General features: G+C 36.4%; 2 protein-coding genes across 3 annotated transcripts; both read right to left on the bottom strand.

Annotated features, from left to right (window-relative positions):
* magoh (mago homolog, exon junction complex subunit) lies at positions 1–2,416 on the bottom strand. Its single transcript, XM_048208950.1, has 5 exons — positions 2,130–2,416; positions 1,701–1,759; positions 1,496–1,606; positions 1,314–1,396; positions 1–235 (listed from the first exon to the last, which is right to left on the bottom strand). Exons 1-5 carry the CDS (start codon positions 2,218–2,220, stop codon positions 136–138), a joined length of 444 nt encoding a protein of 147 aa, XP_048064907.1. The 5' UTR covers positions 2,221–2,416; the 3' UTR covers positions 1–135.
* Positions 2,417–2,596: 180 nt separating this feature from the next.
* Positions 2,597–14,793, bottom strand: uck2a (uridine-cytidine kinase 2a). 2 transcript variants are annotated; one of them, XM_048208947.1, is made up of 7 exons: positions 14,624–14,784; positions 10,573–10,732; positions 10,062–10,158; positions 9,256–9,398; positions 9,042–9,139; positions 6,067–6,115; positions 2,597–5,638 (listed from the first exon to the last, which is right to left on the bottom strand). In XM_048208947.1, the coding sequence occupies exons 1-7, from the start codon at positions 14,726–14,728 to the stop codon at positions 5,502–5,504; spliced, it is 789 nt and encodes a 262-aa protein (XP_048064904.1). In that variant the 5' UTR covers positions 14,729–14,784; the 3' UTR covers positions 2,597–5,501. The 2 variants fall into 2 exon arrangements, with proteins under 2 accessions (XP_048064904.1, XP_048064905.1); XM_048208948.1 differs by lacking the exon at positions 2,597–5,638 and adding an exon at positions 5,800–5,944 and having other exon boundaries at positions 14,624–14,793.
* Between the last annotated feature and the right edge of the window lie 1,570 nt (positions 14,794–16,363).

Raw genomic sequence — 16,363 nt, 5'->3', positions numbered from 1 at the left:
AACAGCTGAACAAGTTTTTATTTAAAAAAAAAACAAAACAAAAAAAACAGCAAAACCAAGCAATATACAAATATTGAAAATAGCTCAAACAATAAACTAAAATGACTTTCATCCAGGATAAAAGCAACTAGGTAGTTAGATGGGCTTGATTTTGAAGTGGAGGCCGATGAGACTGAATACAAGGCATTTGAGGTCCTGGACCAGGTAGTAGAAGACTCTGAGTCCTTCTGGATCCCTGAAGAGCAAGATTGTAAATGTTACCCTCTTGTAATACACATTATAAACAGTTAAACTGCAGAGTGGGGCATTGCTTGAGAATAGAAAATGGAAAGCAATAGATTTCATGACAATACTAAATAAATAAGGCAGAATAGAACTACATTGCAATAAAACATTTGTGGAATAAAGAATTAGTTCACCCAAAAATGAAAATTCTGTCATTAATTACTCACCCTCATATCATTCCACACACGCAAGACCTTCGTTCAGCTTCAGAACAGAAATTAAGATATTTTTGATGAAATTGGAGAGGTATCTGACTTGTCCATAGACAGCAATTTAACCAACCCTTTCAAGGTCCAGAAAGGTACTAAAGACATTGTTAAAACAGTCGACGTGACTACAGTGGTTCAACCTTAATTTTATGAAGCGACAAGAATACTTTGTGTGCAAAAACAAAAAAAATAACTTTATTCAACAAACTTCTCTTTTCCCTGTCATTATCCTTACGTAGTTGCTGCAGTAAGCACAGTGAAGGCTTCCGTGTTTACGTCCGAATACTGTCTCAGTATTGGCCAAAGCTGCACATGTGAGCAACATGACGCATGCATGTGATGCTGACACAGGAGCCGGCCAATAATAAGTCAGCGTTCTGACGTAGAACCTGGAAGCGCTGGAAGCAAACAACGTATGAGAATGACACAGAAGAGATACTGTTGAATATAGTCGTTAATTTTGTTTTTGCACACAAAAAGTGTCCTCATAGTTTCACAAAATTAAGGTTGAACCACTCCAGTCATGTGGACTGTTTGAACGTTTGTCTTTAGTACCTTTCTGGACCTTAAAAGTGTTGTTTAAATTGCCGTCATGGAGGAGTCAAGATACCTCTCAGATTTCATCCAAAATATCTTAATTTGTGTTCTGAAGATGAACAAAGGTCTTACAGGTGTAGAACGACATGAAGTAATAAATGACATTATTTTCATTTTTGGGTGAATTAACCCTTTAAGATTAAGACTGTAATATGCAGTCACTGGAGAGAACAAGAGGAGATTGTTTATGAACTAAAGAATCCATCCATGAAATAGACTTACTTGGACTGGTTGACGTCAATTAAAGATCCAATTTTGGAGGTTGTGAATGAAATGTGTTCATCACCAATGACAATCTCCAGTTCCTGTGAAGCACAAAGAAACGCAATTTGGATGCTGAGTATTACACCTCACATGGTGACCAGAGCAAGAGTAAAGAAATAGCAAAATATGTTTCTACAAACCTGTCGGCCGACCCTGTCTGGAGGGGGCCACAAGGCATCGTCTTCTTTTGTGATCTCACTGTCGTCAATGATTCTCTTCAACTCTTCCATCACGCTTTTATGAACATAAGCCTGGAAGAGGGAAAAATCTCATTAATTACACAGCCTACTTTGCTGCAAATGACCTAATATTGTATGCGTTACATCATCACACAGCTGACTTTACCTCTTTTCGGATCATGACGTCGTTCTTGTAGTTACTGTTGTTTGCATATCTCAGCTTGCCTGAATGAAAACAAAATGATCTAAATTATTATATGAAAGCTACTTCTGGGAATACTTAAGTCACTTTGAAATACTCTATCATAAAAACAACAATTTCTCACCAGAAACATTAATTATCAAGTTAAACAACTTGAACTCAAGATATCAGACTGGTAGTTCTTAAGCACTTTAAATGTTGTCTAACATGTTAATTTATTTTCCTACACAAACAAACCCCCTAATTTGCCATTTACTAAACATAAATTAACAAGTAACAAAAGTTTAAATAGCTGGAAAGACGTTTTCGGCCTGGTATGAAAGCAAGCACTTATTTCAATAGAAAGGCTGTTAGCATATTAGCAAGCTAAGCTAAAGTTGGCGCCTCGCTTACCGTCCGGTCTGAATTCAAATTCCAGAAATTCGTGGCCGAATTTACCTTTATGGCCCACATAGTACCTCAAATAAAAATCACTCGTGGACATAACTGTGCACAGTTTTATGTAAGAGGATTTATATCCAGATTACAGCACGGACACCTTCACTTAAATGAATCGCTTTAGCTTCAACGACCAATAAGGAATCGCATGCGTACTGCAAGTCGCGGTGTGACGTCGCGCACCGGTCGCATAATAATGACGCTGCAACTGGGCCTAATGACCAAAAGTACAACATGACCCCCATGAACCTGTTAGTGTTACTGTATTCTTTCGTGTTATCTTTGTTCTAATCTAAACCATTGTGTAATTCTGTCCAGCTTGCAATAAAGTTCTTAAAAGAGAGGGATAGTCTTTTTTTCTGATGCAAGCAAATGTGACTACAGCAATCAGGTGGCCGTGTGTTCAAGTGAGGCAATGAACATGAGTACAAAAACTTTTTTATTCAGCTTTGCTGTCAACCACTTTGTTATACAACTTTCTGCGATTGTTTACACATTTACATGATGATACAGTTATGGATTTATTAAACCACAGAGACACTTAAAAAGGAAAAAAAAAGCCCATCTCCAGCTTCAAGAATAACATTTCAAGATAAAGTGTTATTAATACTCATTGCAATGTCACAGAAATGCCGTTTTAAAGCCTTGCAACTGTAGTTCTATTTGGTCCAACAACAAAAGCATGCAGTCTTTTCCAGTTTTAGTATGGTTTTGGCTTTCTTTGCATTTTTGCACCCTTTTTGCAAGCACCAAAACTTAAAGGCATCAATAATTGAACATATAGGCTTATGATACATCATGCAAAACATCATTCTTTTGAAATCCCTTCCAAAGTCTCTCCTCTTCACAACAAGACAATCTGTTCCAGACTATGATTTCTTTAACGTCAACATAAATAGGTCAAATGTTCTGGTAAAATCTGTATTTGCTATAATCACAGACAGTAGTGTGGGAGTCAACTAATTGATTGTACATTAAACAATGACAACAGCTTAAATCTTTGGAATCCCACAAATTTCAGTAAAAGCAATGTTGTATTTGCATCATTTTCAGTCAAGTAGGATTACACACTGGGTGTGCAAGTTGGTAAAATAACGAGATGAAATCATGATTTTATTCAGGGATGAACTGTGTGGTTATGTGAAAATAATTGTTTGTAAGGTGTACTGCATTTTTAAAAGCTGGTGTTTAAATCTGTGCTAATATATCAAAAACCTGATGAGAGGTATTAATATCTCTGTTCAACAGCCTGGATGAGTAACAAAGAGTTGTTTAGAAAAGTAATATTTACAATATTTAGCTAATGTAAAAAAAAGGAACAGTCTGTAATTTCACATGCAAAAATGTTATGATGGCACAAAATTTGATGCAAAGGTTTCAAACTGGTTCTTGAGAAGCATCTGGTAAGAAATTTCAAATTAATTTATGGCCATGCCAACTGAATCACACACTCAATGTACTAAATAAGTATTCAATGCGCAAAATGAGTTCTTTGCATCTAGCCCAGATATAAATGATGTTGACTCTGATTAAATGTATTAATGATGCTTAAATGATGTCAAAGCAAAATAATCATATTCAATCAAATAAATATTCACATCAGTCAGTAATGGATCATTTAGAATTTTCTACATAAGACTGTAGATGAGTCACCCTCTATAATAGCAGCAATGTGAAAGAATAAATAAAATATAAAAAATTATGTTGAATAAGAACAGTGTCAATGATTAACCAATTTTAAGTGAAAGATTTTAAGATCAGAGGGAAGATATATGGGTTTAAAGGTTGGATTGTTCAGGTTCACATCCCTGCATGATTTCAGAGTGCAACAGGGGGAAATATGTATTGCGTATGAAAATTAAACCACTTGAATTGTGAACACATGTTGAAAAACACAAAAACCAAAACTCTTTGGTGAGTTTCTCAAAGACTGACCAATATGGCATCATGGTGTAAATATTATGGGTAGCCTGGGCATCTATGAAGTCACAACACAGGTTCAATAGTGGTTAGATTTGTTTAAAACTGACACACACAAAAAAACAACAATGTGAAAAAAAAACATTGCAAAGGATGAAGAGACTGAGAATTCCATTCAAGTAAGCATCTCCAATTATATAAATGCCTCTCACAAGTCTAATTAAAGAGAATCATAAACTGAGTGCCAAATTGCAATATTAGAGTCAAGGATACAGTGCATAGCATAGTATATGAACATAAATCTCTTGACAAATAGATCACTATTCATGCTAACACTCCAAAGCAACACTGCACAATCAACCACTGGACTTTTGTTTTCAAATACATGACCATGCTTAATAAGGGTCAGTTGGCATCTCTGTAAATATTTGAGAGGTGCCAGGATTGAGTCTGTGTGGCCACTGTAACACTCAACAGTGCTTGAATTGTAATTCAGAACCAAGTATGATAAATGTACAATATATATGGACCACATAAGCAAATTTAGTCTTGCTTAGTTAGCCTGATTACTGCCCTTTCTATGTTAGAGGTGTGGTTTCTGAAGTATTCCGTGATGAATGTAGAAATTTATTTATTTTTCTTTCCTTTTAGGACTAAAGTGAGTTATTGTTTTCATTTGTAGTAACTACACCCTGAGAGGCCTGTTGTGATTTAGCAACACTGCCTGAATTGTTCAAGTGAAATGGAGGAATAAATGTTTATCCTTCTGCAAGAAACACTGATCTTAGGGGGACGTCATATCAATAAAAATTATATTCCATTACTGACAACCAAGAAGAAACAAAAGGAATTTTAAAACATCAACTGTTTTTGACCTCAAAAGAACTTTCCAGTGATTCAAAATCATAAAAGGTTCTTTAAATAAATGTACAAATGTAGTCCTTTCTGCTAGAAAAAAGGATCAACAAAGAAAACAATAATAATATATTTTTAAATTATGTTAAATCCTCATTACCATGGAGTCATGAAATATTTAATTATCTGCATCCACCCTTTTATTCAACAAACCTACCCTTAAAGAGGTACAAAAACTAAACAAAAAAAAAAAAAATGGTAAAATAAATAGTGAGGAAATTTCCATTTTGACCTTTAACAATCACAGAACTAGAAGCTCTATTCATCTATCTAACTTCTAAAACATCAAGTGTAGCCAGTCGAAAAAAACAAAAACAAAAAAAGGAGGAAGTAGAATGAAATAAAAGGCAGTCTTTGAAATTCTTGATTCTTTTTGTCTTATACAGTGTTGGCTAATAAACAAAATGCACAAGCAATCCTTCTTTTCTCTTGCATCCATCTTTCAAACATTCATTCTCTCTTGCATTCCCTGATGTCCTGGTAGAGGGCTGGTCAATGCGGCCTGCTGCTGGACTCTGAGGGATGCCGTTTACGTGGCGTGTTGTGGCCGTTGAGGTATCCATTCAAGCGTTTGGTCAAGCCACCATTCAGAATATCCTGAATGTGCTGTACTATCAAATTTATGGCAACTAGAGAGAGAGAGAGAGAGAGAGAGAGAGAGAGAGAGAGAGAGAGAGAGAGAGAGAGAGAGAGAGAGAGAGAGAGAGAGAGAGAGAGAGAGAGAGAGAGAGAGAGAGAGAGAGAGAGACGGAGAGAGATGTAAAGTGATGTAAACAAACCATGTAAAGTTGTTTTACAAGTCATTGTTTATTAAACAATTTTTATGACAATTTGTTCTTTTTTACAAGTGATAAAATATTTTGTGTTTTGGAACGCTGGGATGCCCAAACTAACAAGACTGGAACTGCGGCCTTGATTGGCACCCTCAAACATTCCTATTTTCGAAACAATATATGTATATGATAAAACCGTTCCAAAACATTTCCATTTCCAAGTATTTGTATCTCTTCTCTTCCATGGCAAAATGACAAATGACAAACACATTCAAACATCTCACCTAGATTATCAGCTCCCCTTGGAATGATCACATCAGCATACTTTTTTGTCTGAGGGAAAAACAAGTGAAAAAAAAAATGAGAAGCCTTAAAAAGAAAAATTCAATATGGCAATCAACAACAACAACAACATTCCACTGGGTAAATATTTCACCACCTGCTTTCTCTTGACAGAATGCCAGAAATGTGTTCTCTCGTAACCTGAAATACCGTCTCTTATTTTTTTTTAAATTGTTTTTAAAAGAAGTCTCTTATGCTCATCATGGCTGCATTTATTTGATTAAAAATACAAAACTGTAATATTGTGAAATATTATTACAATTTAAAATCACTGTTTTCTATTTGAATATATTTTAAAAACATAATTAGTTCCTGTGTTGGCAAAGCTGAATTTTCAGCATCATTGCTCAAAAAACACATTATTATTATTATTATTATTATTATTATTATTATTATTATTATTAATGTTGAAAACAGTTGTGTACATTTTTTTTTTAAGATTCTTTGATGAATAGAAAGTTCAAAAGTACAGCATTTGTTTTAAATAGAATCTTTTGTTGCATTATAAATGTATTTTCTGTCATTTTTGATCAATTTAATCCATCCTTATATTTACTTAATATTAATGTCTTTCAAAAAAAAAAGCAGCTCAAACTTTTGTACAGTAGTGTATCATGTTACAAAAGCTTTCTATTTCAGATAAATGGCACTTTAACTTTCTATTCATCAAAGAATCCTGAAAAAAAAAAAAAAAAAAAAAAATACATTCAGCTTTTGTAAATTCAGCTTTGCTATCACAGGAATAAATTACATTTTGAGTACACCCCTCACATTTCTGTAAATACTTTATTATATCTTCTCATGTGACAACACTGAAGAAATTACTCTTTGCTACAATGTAAAGTAGTGAGTGTACAGCTTGTATAACAGTGTAAATTTGCTGTCCTCTCTAAATAACTCAACACAGCCATTAATGTCTAAACCGCTGGCCACAAAAGTAAGTACACCCCTAAGTGAAAATGTCCAACCAAAGTGTCAATATTTTGTGTGGCCACCATTATTTTCCAGCACTGCCTTAACCCTCTTGGGCATGTAGTTTACCAGAGCTTTACAGGTTGCCACTGGAGTCCTCTTCCACTCCTCCATGACGACATCACTGAGCTAGTGGATGTTAGAGACCTTGCGCTTCTCCACCTTCCATTTGAGGATGCCCCACAGATGCTCAATAGGGTTTAGGTCTGGAGACATGCTTAGTCAGTCCATCACCTTCACCCTCAGCTTCTTTAGCAAGGCAGTGGTCATTTTGGAGGTGTGTTTGGGGTCGTTATCGTGTTGGAATACTGCCCTGCGGCTTCAGTATGTTATAGTACATGTTGGCATTCATGGTTCCCTCAATGAACTGTAGCTCCCCAGTGCCGGCAGCACTCATGCAGCCCCAGACCATGACACTCCCACCACCATGCTTGACTGTAGGCAAGTCACACTTGTCTTTGTACTCCTCACCTAGTTGCCGCCACACACACTTGACACCATCTGAACCAAATAAGTTTATCTTGGTCTCATCAGACCACAGGACATGGTTCCAGTAATCCATGTCCTTAGTCTGCTTGTCTTCAGAAAACTGTTTGCGGGCTTTCTTGTGCATCATCATTAGAAGAGGCTTCCTTCTGGGACGACAGCCATGCAGACCAATTTGATGCAGTGTGTGGCGTATGGTCTGAGCACTGACAGGCTGACGCCCCACCCCTTCAACCTCTGCAGCAATGCTGGCAGCACTCATACATCTATTTCCCAAACACAACCTCTGGATATGACGCTGAGCACATGCACTCAACTTCTTTGGTCGACCATGGCGAAGCATGTTCTGAGTGGAACCTGTCCTATTGAACCGCTGTATGGTCTTGGCCACCGTGCTGCAGCTCAGTTTCAGGGTCTTGCCAATCTTCTTATAGCCTATGCCATCTTTATGTAAAGCAACAATTCTTTTTTTCAGATCCTCAGAGAGTTCTTTGCCATGAGGTGCCATGTTGAACTTCCAGTGGCCAGTATGAGAGAGTGAGAGCGATAACACCAAATTTAACACACCTGCTCCCCATTCACACCTGAGACTGGGAAGAGAAAATGGCTAAATGGGCCAAATTTGGACATTTTCACTAAGGGGTGTACTCACTTTTGTGGAAAGCGGTTTAGACATTAATGGCTGTGTGTTGAGTTATTTAGAGGGGACAGCAAATTTACACTGTTATACAAACTGTACACTCACTACTTTACATTGTAGCAGAGTGTCATTTCTTCAGTGTTGTCACATGAAAAGGTATGATAAAATATTTACAAAAGTGTGAGGGATGTACTCGCTTCTGTGAGATACTGTATGCAGTCAAACCAAAATGTATTCAGACACCTTGAATATTTGATTCATTAATACAGTTTATTCACTATAGTTTTAAAAAAATGGTAATAAAATATGACAAGATCTCGGAGTTAAACTGTGTCAGAAAAAAAATAACCTTAATTATGCCAGATAATACTTAAGCAAAATATGGTCAGGTCAAAGTGTCTGAATAATTTTTGGTTCCAAATTTGTATCAATTTTAGTGGTAGTCCACTGTATAAAGAAATTTTGGGTATAATATGTCACAGTTTACTTTATTTTGCTATCCTCACTTACATAAATGAACTATAGTGTCCTGCACCCACTAGTAAAAAAATATCAAAAATATAAAAAATGTCTGAATAATTTTTGGTTTGACTGTATTTAACATTTCAAATATAAGCCAGTTATTTTAAATATATATATATATATATATATATATATATATATATATATATATATATATATATATATATATATATATATATATATATATATATATATTAGTAAACACCATTAATTAATAAAAAAAAATAAATAAATAGATAAAAATAACTAATTCCAAATAGTAGGTCAGCATATATGGTAGAAGACTGTAAAACTCACTGGCAGACAGAACTCCTCGAAAGCAGGCTTAACAAATGTTATGTATTGGTTTAGCACTTGCTCTAGGTCACGGCCTCTCTCACTGATGTCTCTCAGGACTATGTACAGAGGGGAATGAGATGTGAATTTAATTGCACTGAAATACACTGCCCCATCACAACCACATTATGAATATTTGTTGAGATCCACTGATCTTGATGAAACCCACACACACCTCTGCGTGACAGACGTGTATCTGCATCCGTGTCCACAAACAGCTTCATCTGAAACAGATCTCGGATTTCTTGCGAATAAAACATAAGAATGCCTTCAAATAAAACCACATCTGCTGGATAAACAGCAACCGTCTCTTCTTTCCTGCAAATGTGTAAGGAAAACACAAGTGTATCAGGATGCAGGAAATACCTGAACAAACAGATTTATGTAACACATCAAGATAAGGCCTGTTTCACACTGCATGCTCAAGTATTGTGCAAGCAAAGCAACAGCAGTTACAATTAGCATTGAAACTGCTACTTTCCTACAACCACTCAATATGCGCACCAAAATAAATATGCTTCTTACACACTGCTTTCATGTGCGGTTTGAAACTCAAATACAGAAATATCAGCACATGGAAACAATACAATACAATGATAATAAGTTAAAGGGTTAGTTCACCTAAAAATGAAAATTCTGTCATTTACTCACCCTCATGTTTTCCAAACCTTTATGACTTTGGTTAATCTTCGAAAGACAAATTATAATATTTTTAATTAAACCTGAGAGGTTTCAGTCCCTCCATTAAAAAGTCCAGGTAACCAAAACTTATGGATCCAAAAAGGTCATAAAAGAACAAAATTATTCAAATGTCTTGTGAAAAATTGCTGATGAACACATTTAGTTTAGGCTTTGTGTTTCAAAAATTAACCAAAGGCTTATGGGTTTGTAGTAATGATGAATTTACTCAGGAATATTAATTTTTGAGTGAACTATCCCTTTAAGCTATCTAAACTGTTCTCAAACGTGGTCTGAACTGACCTTGAATGGGTAACAAAGTCGTAGACTGGAATTTGGACCGTTCTTCCCTCCATGATATCACACAGGGTTTTGACTATCAACTCATTATCAAACGCATCTGTGAGACAAAGTAAAAAAGGGTCAGAGAGACAACACAGAATTTGTTCTAAGGTTTCCTGATCCACAGGAGGTGGGAAATCGAGAACAAGCAAAAAGGTGATAAACCACTTGTGCTTCTGCAGAATGGTTGTGTATGAGGGTGGCTGAGTCAGGCAGACAGTCACACACACACACACACACACACACACACACACACACACACACACACACACACACACAGCTGCCAAAATATACAGACTGCATCAATGGACATGGTCTGAGCTGTATTCTGCTCACAATAACACACTGCAATAGGCAGCAGTATTTGGCAATACAAAAAGCACACATGAAGAACCATAAATCAGGTCACAAAAAAAAGAAAAGAAAATTAAATTATATCAAATGTAGACATGAGCTTTTCAAGCTCATTTACCTGGGTGGTCAAAGTTAAATTGTCCTTTTAGAGCCTTGGCCTTTTGTTCGGGGGTCAGTACCCTGTAGAAACTGTCCTGACTGAGGATGGCCACCTGCCTCTGATGATGGTCGATCTTATTCTGGCCAAGGAGCTCCATAATCTTCCCACAAACTGATGACTAAAAAAAATTAAGACAGGATTGTAGTTCAGCACATATATGCTCTAACAGCAAGTTTCAGTGAGTAATCTTCACATGCCGATAATCTTTAATCAAAATAACCTCCCCTCCCCCTTGCAATGACATCTCTTCTATGGTGATGCGTTTGCTGGCTCGAGGGAGGGGCAACCTGTCACTCACATGAGATCACAGCAATGACAAACCACAACGAACCAATCAATTCCTGACAGATAAAATTCAGTCCCACCCTACATAGCAGTTTCACTCGGATATACATTACAATAGGTAAGCAAAGACCAACGCAACTTCAGTTTCATGCAACTAGTTAAACATTCACATTATGAGTATTGTTAGTGGCATTTTGACACAAATGACACAAAACAATGACATATATTAAATACAAATATCACTAAAAATCTTTCAGTTATTACATTCAAAAGCACCACACCACCTCCATTCAAGGCATAAACAGAACTCTACATAACAGAACACAACAGGACTTAGATAATGTGTTTCTTCAATCCCTAAATGCCTTACTAATAAGCATGCCTATTTAAAAGATGAAACAAAGAGCAAGGACCATAACCTAACAACACACACACACAGGTGACGCCCAAAAAAAACCCACAAACTACGATCAGTTATGAAAACACAGGCAGGTGTTTGTTCACACTATCACAGAGATTTCAGCACCTTGACATTGTCGAGTACACTGATGCTTTTCATAAGAACTGATCTATATTCCAAAGGCAGTTTACTTATAAACACCTTCATATGATATATGACAGGATATGGAGGACACACCCTGATGAGCCCAGCACAAAAGAGAGAGAAACAGCATTAAAATGTACAATGTGCATGGTGTACCTTTTCAGATTCCTTACTTAATTATGATGATAAGAGAAAATATTAATACTCTAGCCCAACCTTTATGCAGTAAGCTTTCATACACTCTGCAAAAATGACTAAACTTACTGTCACATAGACGTTTGATGCATGAGGTAGAACAGACTAGTAAAAGCTATAATTATGAAAGACTAGAATGAATGCATGTATAGAATGTAGTGATCAACTGATAATCGGATTTACTGATATTTTCTCAATATTTAAGCATTTTTCCATAATCGGGTATCAGTTTTGTTATGTCACAAACTTGGACTCTTTCAGACCCCTTTATTTATTGATGTAGAAGTGTGTTTTGTTAGGTAGTAAAAATTGCAGAAATTACAGTAGAGAAATTTTTTTTATACAGTTTTGTTCAGTTTAGTGCTGTTATAACAAAAACAGAAATAATATATATTAGTTTTGTATACCGGTTTTCAGGCACATAAACATGCAAATAATCAGTATTGGTATCGGTTATAAAGAGTCAAACTCTAGAACACTCAAAACCACATGCGATGAGTTCTGATTATTAGATCATGTAAAAACTCAACCCAACCACATGCCAATAAAGAGGCAGACAGCAGTGCAGGCATATCCAACTGAATCCTGCAGAGTCTGATAAAACCCTGCTGTATCTAACCTATGCTCTAAAATGTCTTGCAAAGCTTTCCCTCACCAGCTGCAATGCTGGCTGCCAGTCCCTCAATCCATTTAAAGCATAATCTACCAACAGTTCAAGCTGTCCAAGCCCTGTATAAGAAGCTACACACATAAACCAAGCATATGTTAAACAAAAACAGCCACAGTCTGGTTCAAGGCATTCATGTCTTACAAAAAGAAAAAAAAGAGCTCAAACACTTCTTTGACATTTGAGGGAACAGGTTTGTGCCCAAGATCTATGAACCTCAAGCCAAAGTAGCTTCTAATCCTGTTCACATGCTCAATGGCCTCTTTCAGCGAGATTGTTTTCTTGTTCAATAAGCTGTTTTACTCTGATATGCGTCACAACAATAGGGAAGAAAAGCCTATTGCAACTTCTGTTTCATGCAGACTTTAATTCTCAAGCATTTTGGTGTACCCAACAAGCTAAGCTGCCATTTAGAAATGTAAAGTGAATGCTATACCTAAAGTGCACCTAGTGGGTTGTGATGTATGCTCTCAATGCAAAGAAATGGCTGCATTAAACATAGTGTGGCAGCACTTGCTTCAGTCAATTATCTGCTTTGGTAGAGCAGTTCCAGGATATAAACAAACTGGTGTCCTTAAACAGCACACTGAGAGCATAACATATTAGCACTGGACAAAACATTGAGTGTCTACATGGCCACAGGAATGATAACATACTGCTTGAGGAGGTCTACAGTCAAAGCATTTTCACTGAGAAATTAGACAACACATTCTCCAATGCAGTGTGTGGTAGAGAGAAACCTTCACACCTGACAGCTGCGAGATATGGCAGTCACAACATAAGCAAACAAGATAAGCAAACAGAAGAAAGGAACAGACAAGTTATGTGCAGAGACATTTTAAATTATGAATAAACAGAGCGGTTATTATACACTTTTAAAAAACTTAGCATGTCATAATTTCGACTGTTTATGTCAAAAATTGGAAAATGGGCTTCAAAACACAACAAAATGTTAATATAACTGATGTCATTCAAAAATGAATTACATAAGTTACATACATTGTTCTCTCTCCCTCTTTCTCTCTCTATGTGTGTGTGTGTGTGTGTGTGTGTGTGTGTGTGTGTGTGTGTGTGTGTGTGTGTGTGATTATAGCATATAGAGGGTTATAGGCGTATGGCACTGATTGTAGCTTTAACCATTTTTATTGTAGCATTTTACTTTTTTCGTTGTTGTTTTTTACAGTATACTATTAAATATTCCTTACACAAACAACACTACAAGAAAATATGATCTATAAATATTTAAATTACAACTAAAACAAATCGAAAACAAACACTTCTTCGTTGAAGCAGCCGTCTTGACGCATCACTGCGTATGCACGCACGCACGCACGCCGCCTCTACGCACGTAAATGAGGTAAGATGTGACACATTCGCTGTGCCGCTGACCCCAATAACGTTAACCAACAAAAGCTCCGCGATTACTCCTCTTTATCGTCCAATTTCGGTAGTTATTGATGTTTAACCCTAAACACACACATATATTCACTGAAACTGTTATCTCATTCTCTGATATCACACACCATTAGCCTATAAAACAAAGACCGTTCTTTGTGCTCGTATCATAACTGTTATCCTAGCGGACAATGCTTCATTCACATATAACCGTAAAGTTAGACCTTCCTCACACCATGTTGGAAAGTAAAACTGTAATTAAGGTGTTCGACAGCGGATGGGATTTTACTGAATATGATGGAATGTCAGAGGGATTGAGGTGATTTACCCGGCGCAAGTTTCATGCTGTTTTCTAACAACAAAAGACGGACGTGGTGGTAATTTGCTTCGACACAACAACGCCTTATCCACAACAATCCTGTTACTTCTCGCAAATGAATTAAACTGGCTCTTGAGCACTTCAGATGAAGATAATAATAATGATTAAATGCTTATTAATAAGTTGGTACGTCCACCATCGCCATGGTGAATGTATGGCGACGATGTGTGGGAGCTGTCTATATCAGGGAAATGACCAACATCTTTGTTTTTAAGGGATATAATGTACTCGATATATTCTCACTGTACGTGTATAACAGTTTTAAAATACTATCGTCGTTTATTAGTTATTTCTTTCATATAAATGCTTAAACTTGATTGATTTAAAAAAATAAATAAATAAACAAGATCACTCCTTAAATGCTAAAAGTCTACGTTTTTACGTCGGACATGTCAAAGCATCTCGGGGAATAAAATAAATGTTCACATTGATGATTCCGTGACAATGAGCCACGCGGTCAGTGTGCGCTCATCTCGTCTCTGACAAACACAGAAATAAACTAATATCTGATAATATTCAGGTAAAGGTAAAGCAGAATGCCAACCTTGCCGCTGGCAGTGCCGCCGGCTACCCCGATGAGGAAAGGTTGCCTGACAACATGCTCATTTTCGGCTTGATTGTCCAACTTGCTGTCGCTGTCTCCTGCCATGCTGTCAGTGCGCACACTGAGACTATGGGCTGCTTTTACCACGGCAAGCAGCGGCTCCTCCTCCCCTTCCTTTCAATTGTGTCTAACCTTTTCCTTTGGACCATTTGTGGTGTGGAATTATACATCTGTTAGTTGGAATTTAGAATAGATGTCTAGATTGTAATAAAGTATGAAAAGTTTGAAAACATTAAATTAAATTCAGCATTAAATTCTAATAGTGTGTGATTGGATGATGGATGGATGGATGGATAGACAGACTATGGATAGATAGACAGACTGACTGACTATTGGAAAGGACTATTGAACACTTTCCACCATTCTTGCCCAGAAAAAATGAGCTTATTAAATATATTATGAAGCAAGTTGTCAGAAAGTAACCTGTCAGCAAAAATTAAGCAGTAAAACAATTATGAAACACAAAATTAATGAAAATGTAAACAATAGTGTACATAGTGTAGCAGACCATCCACAAATATGTGGGCACACCTTTTGTTCTCTCAAATCATCCCTTATCAGTCTCAGTTATGTAATTCATTTTCATATCTAAATGTCAGTGATAACATTTGACTGAAATATATTTTTTTTTTATATAGGAAAGCAAAATGAAATCATTTTAGAGGTTTAGAAATACTATATTTGGAATGTTTAAAAAAGCTTTTAACATAGTATAGTCCTGTCAGCTTTACACCTAATAGTTCTTGTATTTTTTATACTTATATGAAAGAGTAAATTGTTAATAATATAACTCAGTGTAACAATGCACATTAATAAAACACAGGGTATAATAATATGAATATGAAGAATCACATTACAAAAATAATTAAACGAGAGCACAGACTCACAGTTCTAACCGCTTTATTTGTTTCAGTGGATATGAAATTTATCATGTGACATGTATAGCAAACATGGTTAATTAAAAGAATCAAAATAAGAAAGAGCTTTATAGCTAAGTACATTTGCACACATAAAGAATTTGTTTTGGTGACAGAAGAAGCTTCTAGTACAAAGAGACAACAACAGTACACCGATAGTAAAATAAAAAAAGACATGCAAATAAGACACATAATAAATATAAATAAAATAGACAAATTTGTATGTGGGTGTGCTAGATTCAAATAGAATATAATTAACAGGGAATGGAATAAGAAGAGTATTGTCAAATAAATATAAGTGTTATTGCATATATTTATCAATGCACAGCGGGGAGAACATGAGATTGCATGGGGGAAGAAATTGCCTGGTTGTTCTGGTGCTCGGCTCTGTAGCGCCAACCAGACGGCAAAAATTCAAAGAGATGGTGGTTTGGATGTGAGTGATTTTCTGAGCCCTTTTTCTCACTCTGGATGCAACCAGTTCTTGGAGGGTGGGCAGGGGAGCACCAACAATCCTCTATAGTCCAAACTGTCCTCTGTAGTCTTCTGATGTCTGATTTTGTAGCTGACCAGACAAGACAGTTATTGAAGTGCAGAGGACAGACTCATTGACGGCTGAGAAGAACTGTGTCAGCAGCGCCTGTGTCACGTTGAACTTCCTCAGCTGGTGAAGAAAGTACAGCCTCTGCTGGGCCTTTTTCACAATGGAGTCAATGTGATTGTCCCACTTCAGGTGCTGAGGAACTGAATGACCCACTGCTGC

The sequence above is a fragment of the Megalobrama amblycephala genome, linkage group LG12 (genome assembly GCF_018812025.1).
Source record: "Megalobrama amblycephala isolate DHTTF-2021 linkage group LG12, ASM1881202v1, whole genome shotgun sequence".
In the NCBI taxonomy this organism is placed as follows: Eukaryota; Metazoa; Chordata; class Actinopteri; order Cypriniformes; family Xenocyprididae; genus Megalobrama; species Megalobrama amblycephala.
The sequence above is the reverse complement of the archived record's forward strand: the minus strand, read 5'-3'. Positions and strand labels throughout refer to the sequence as shown.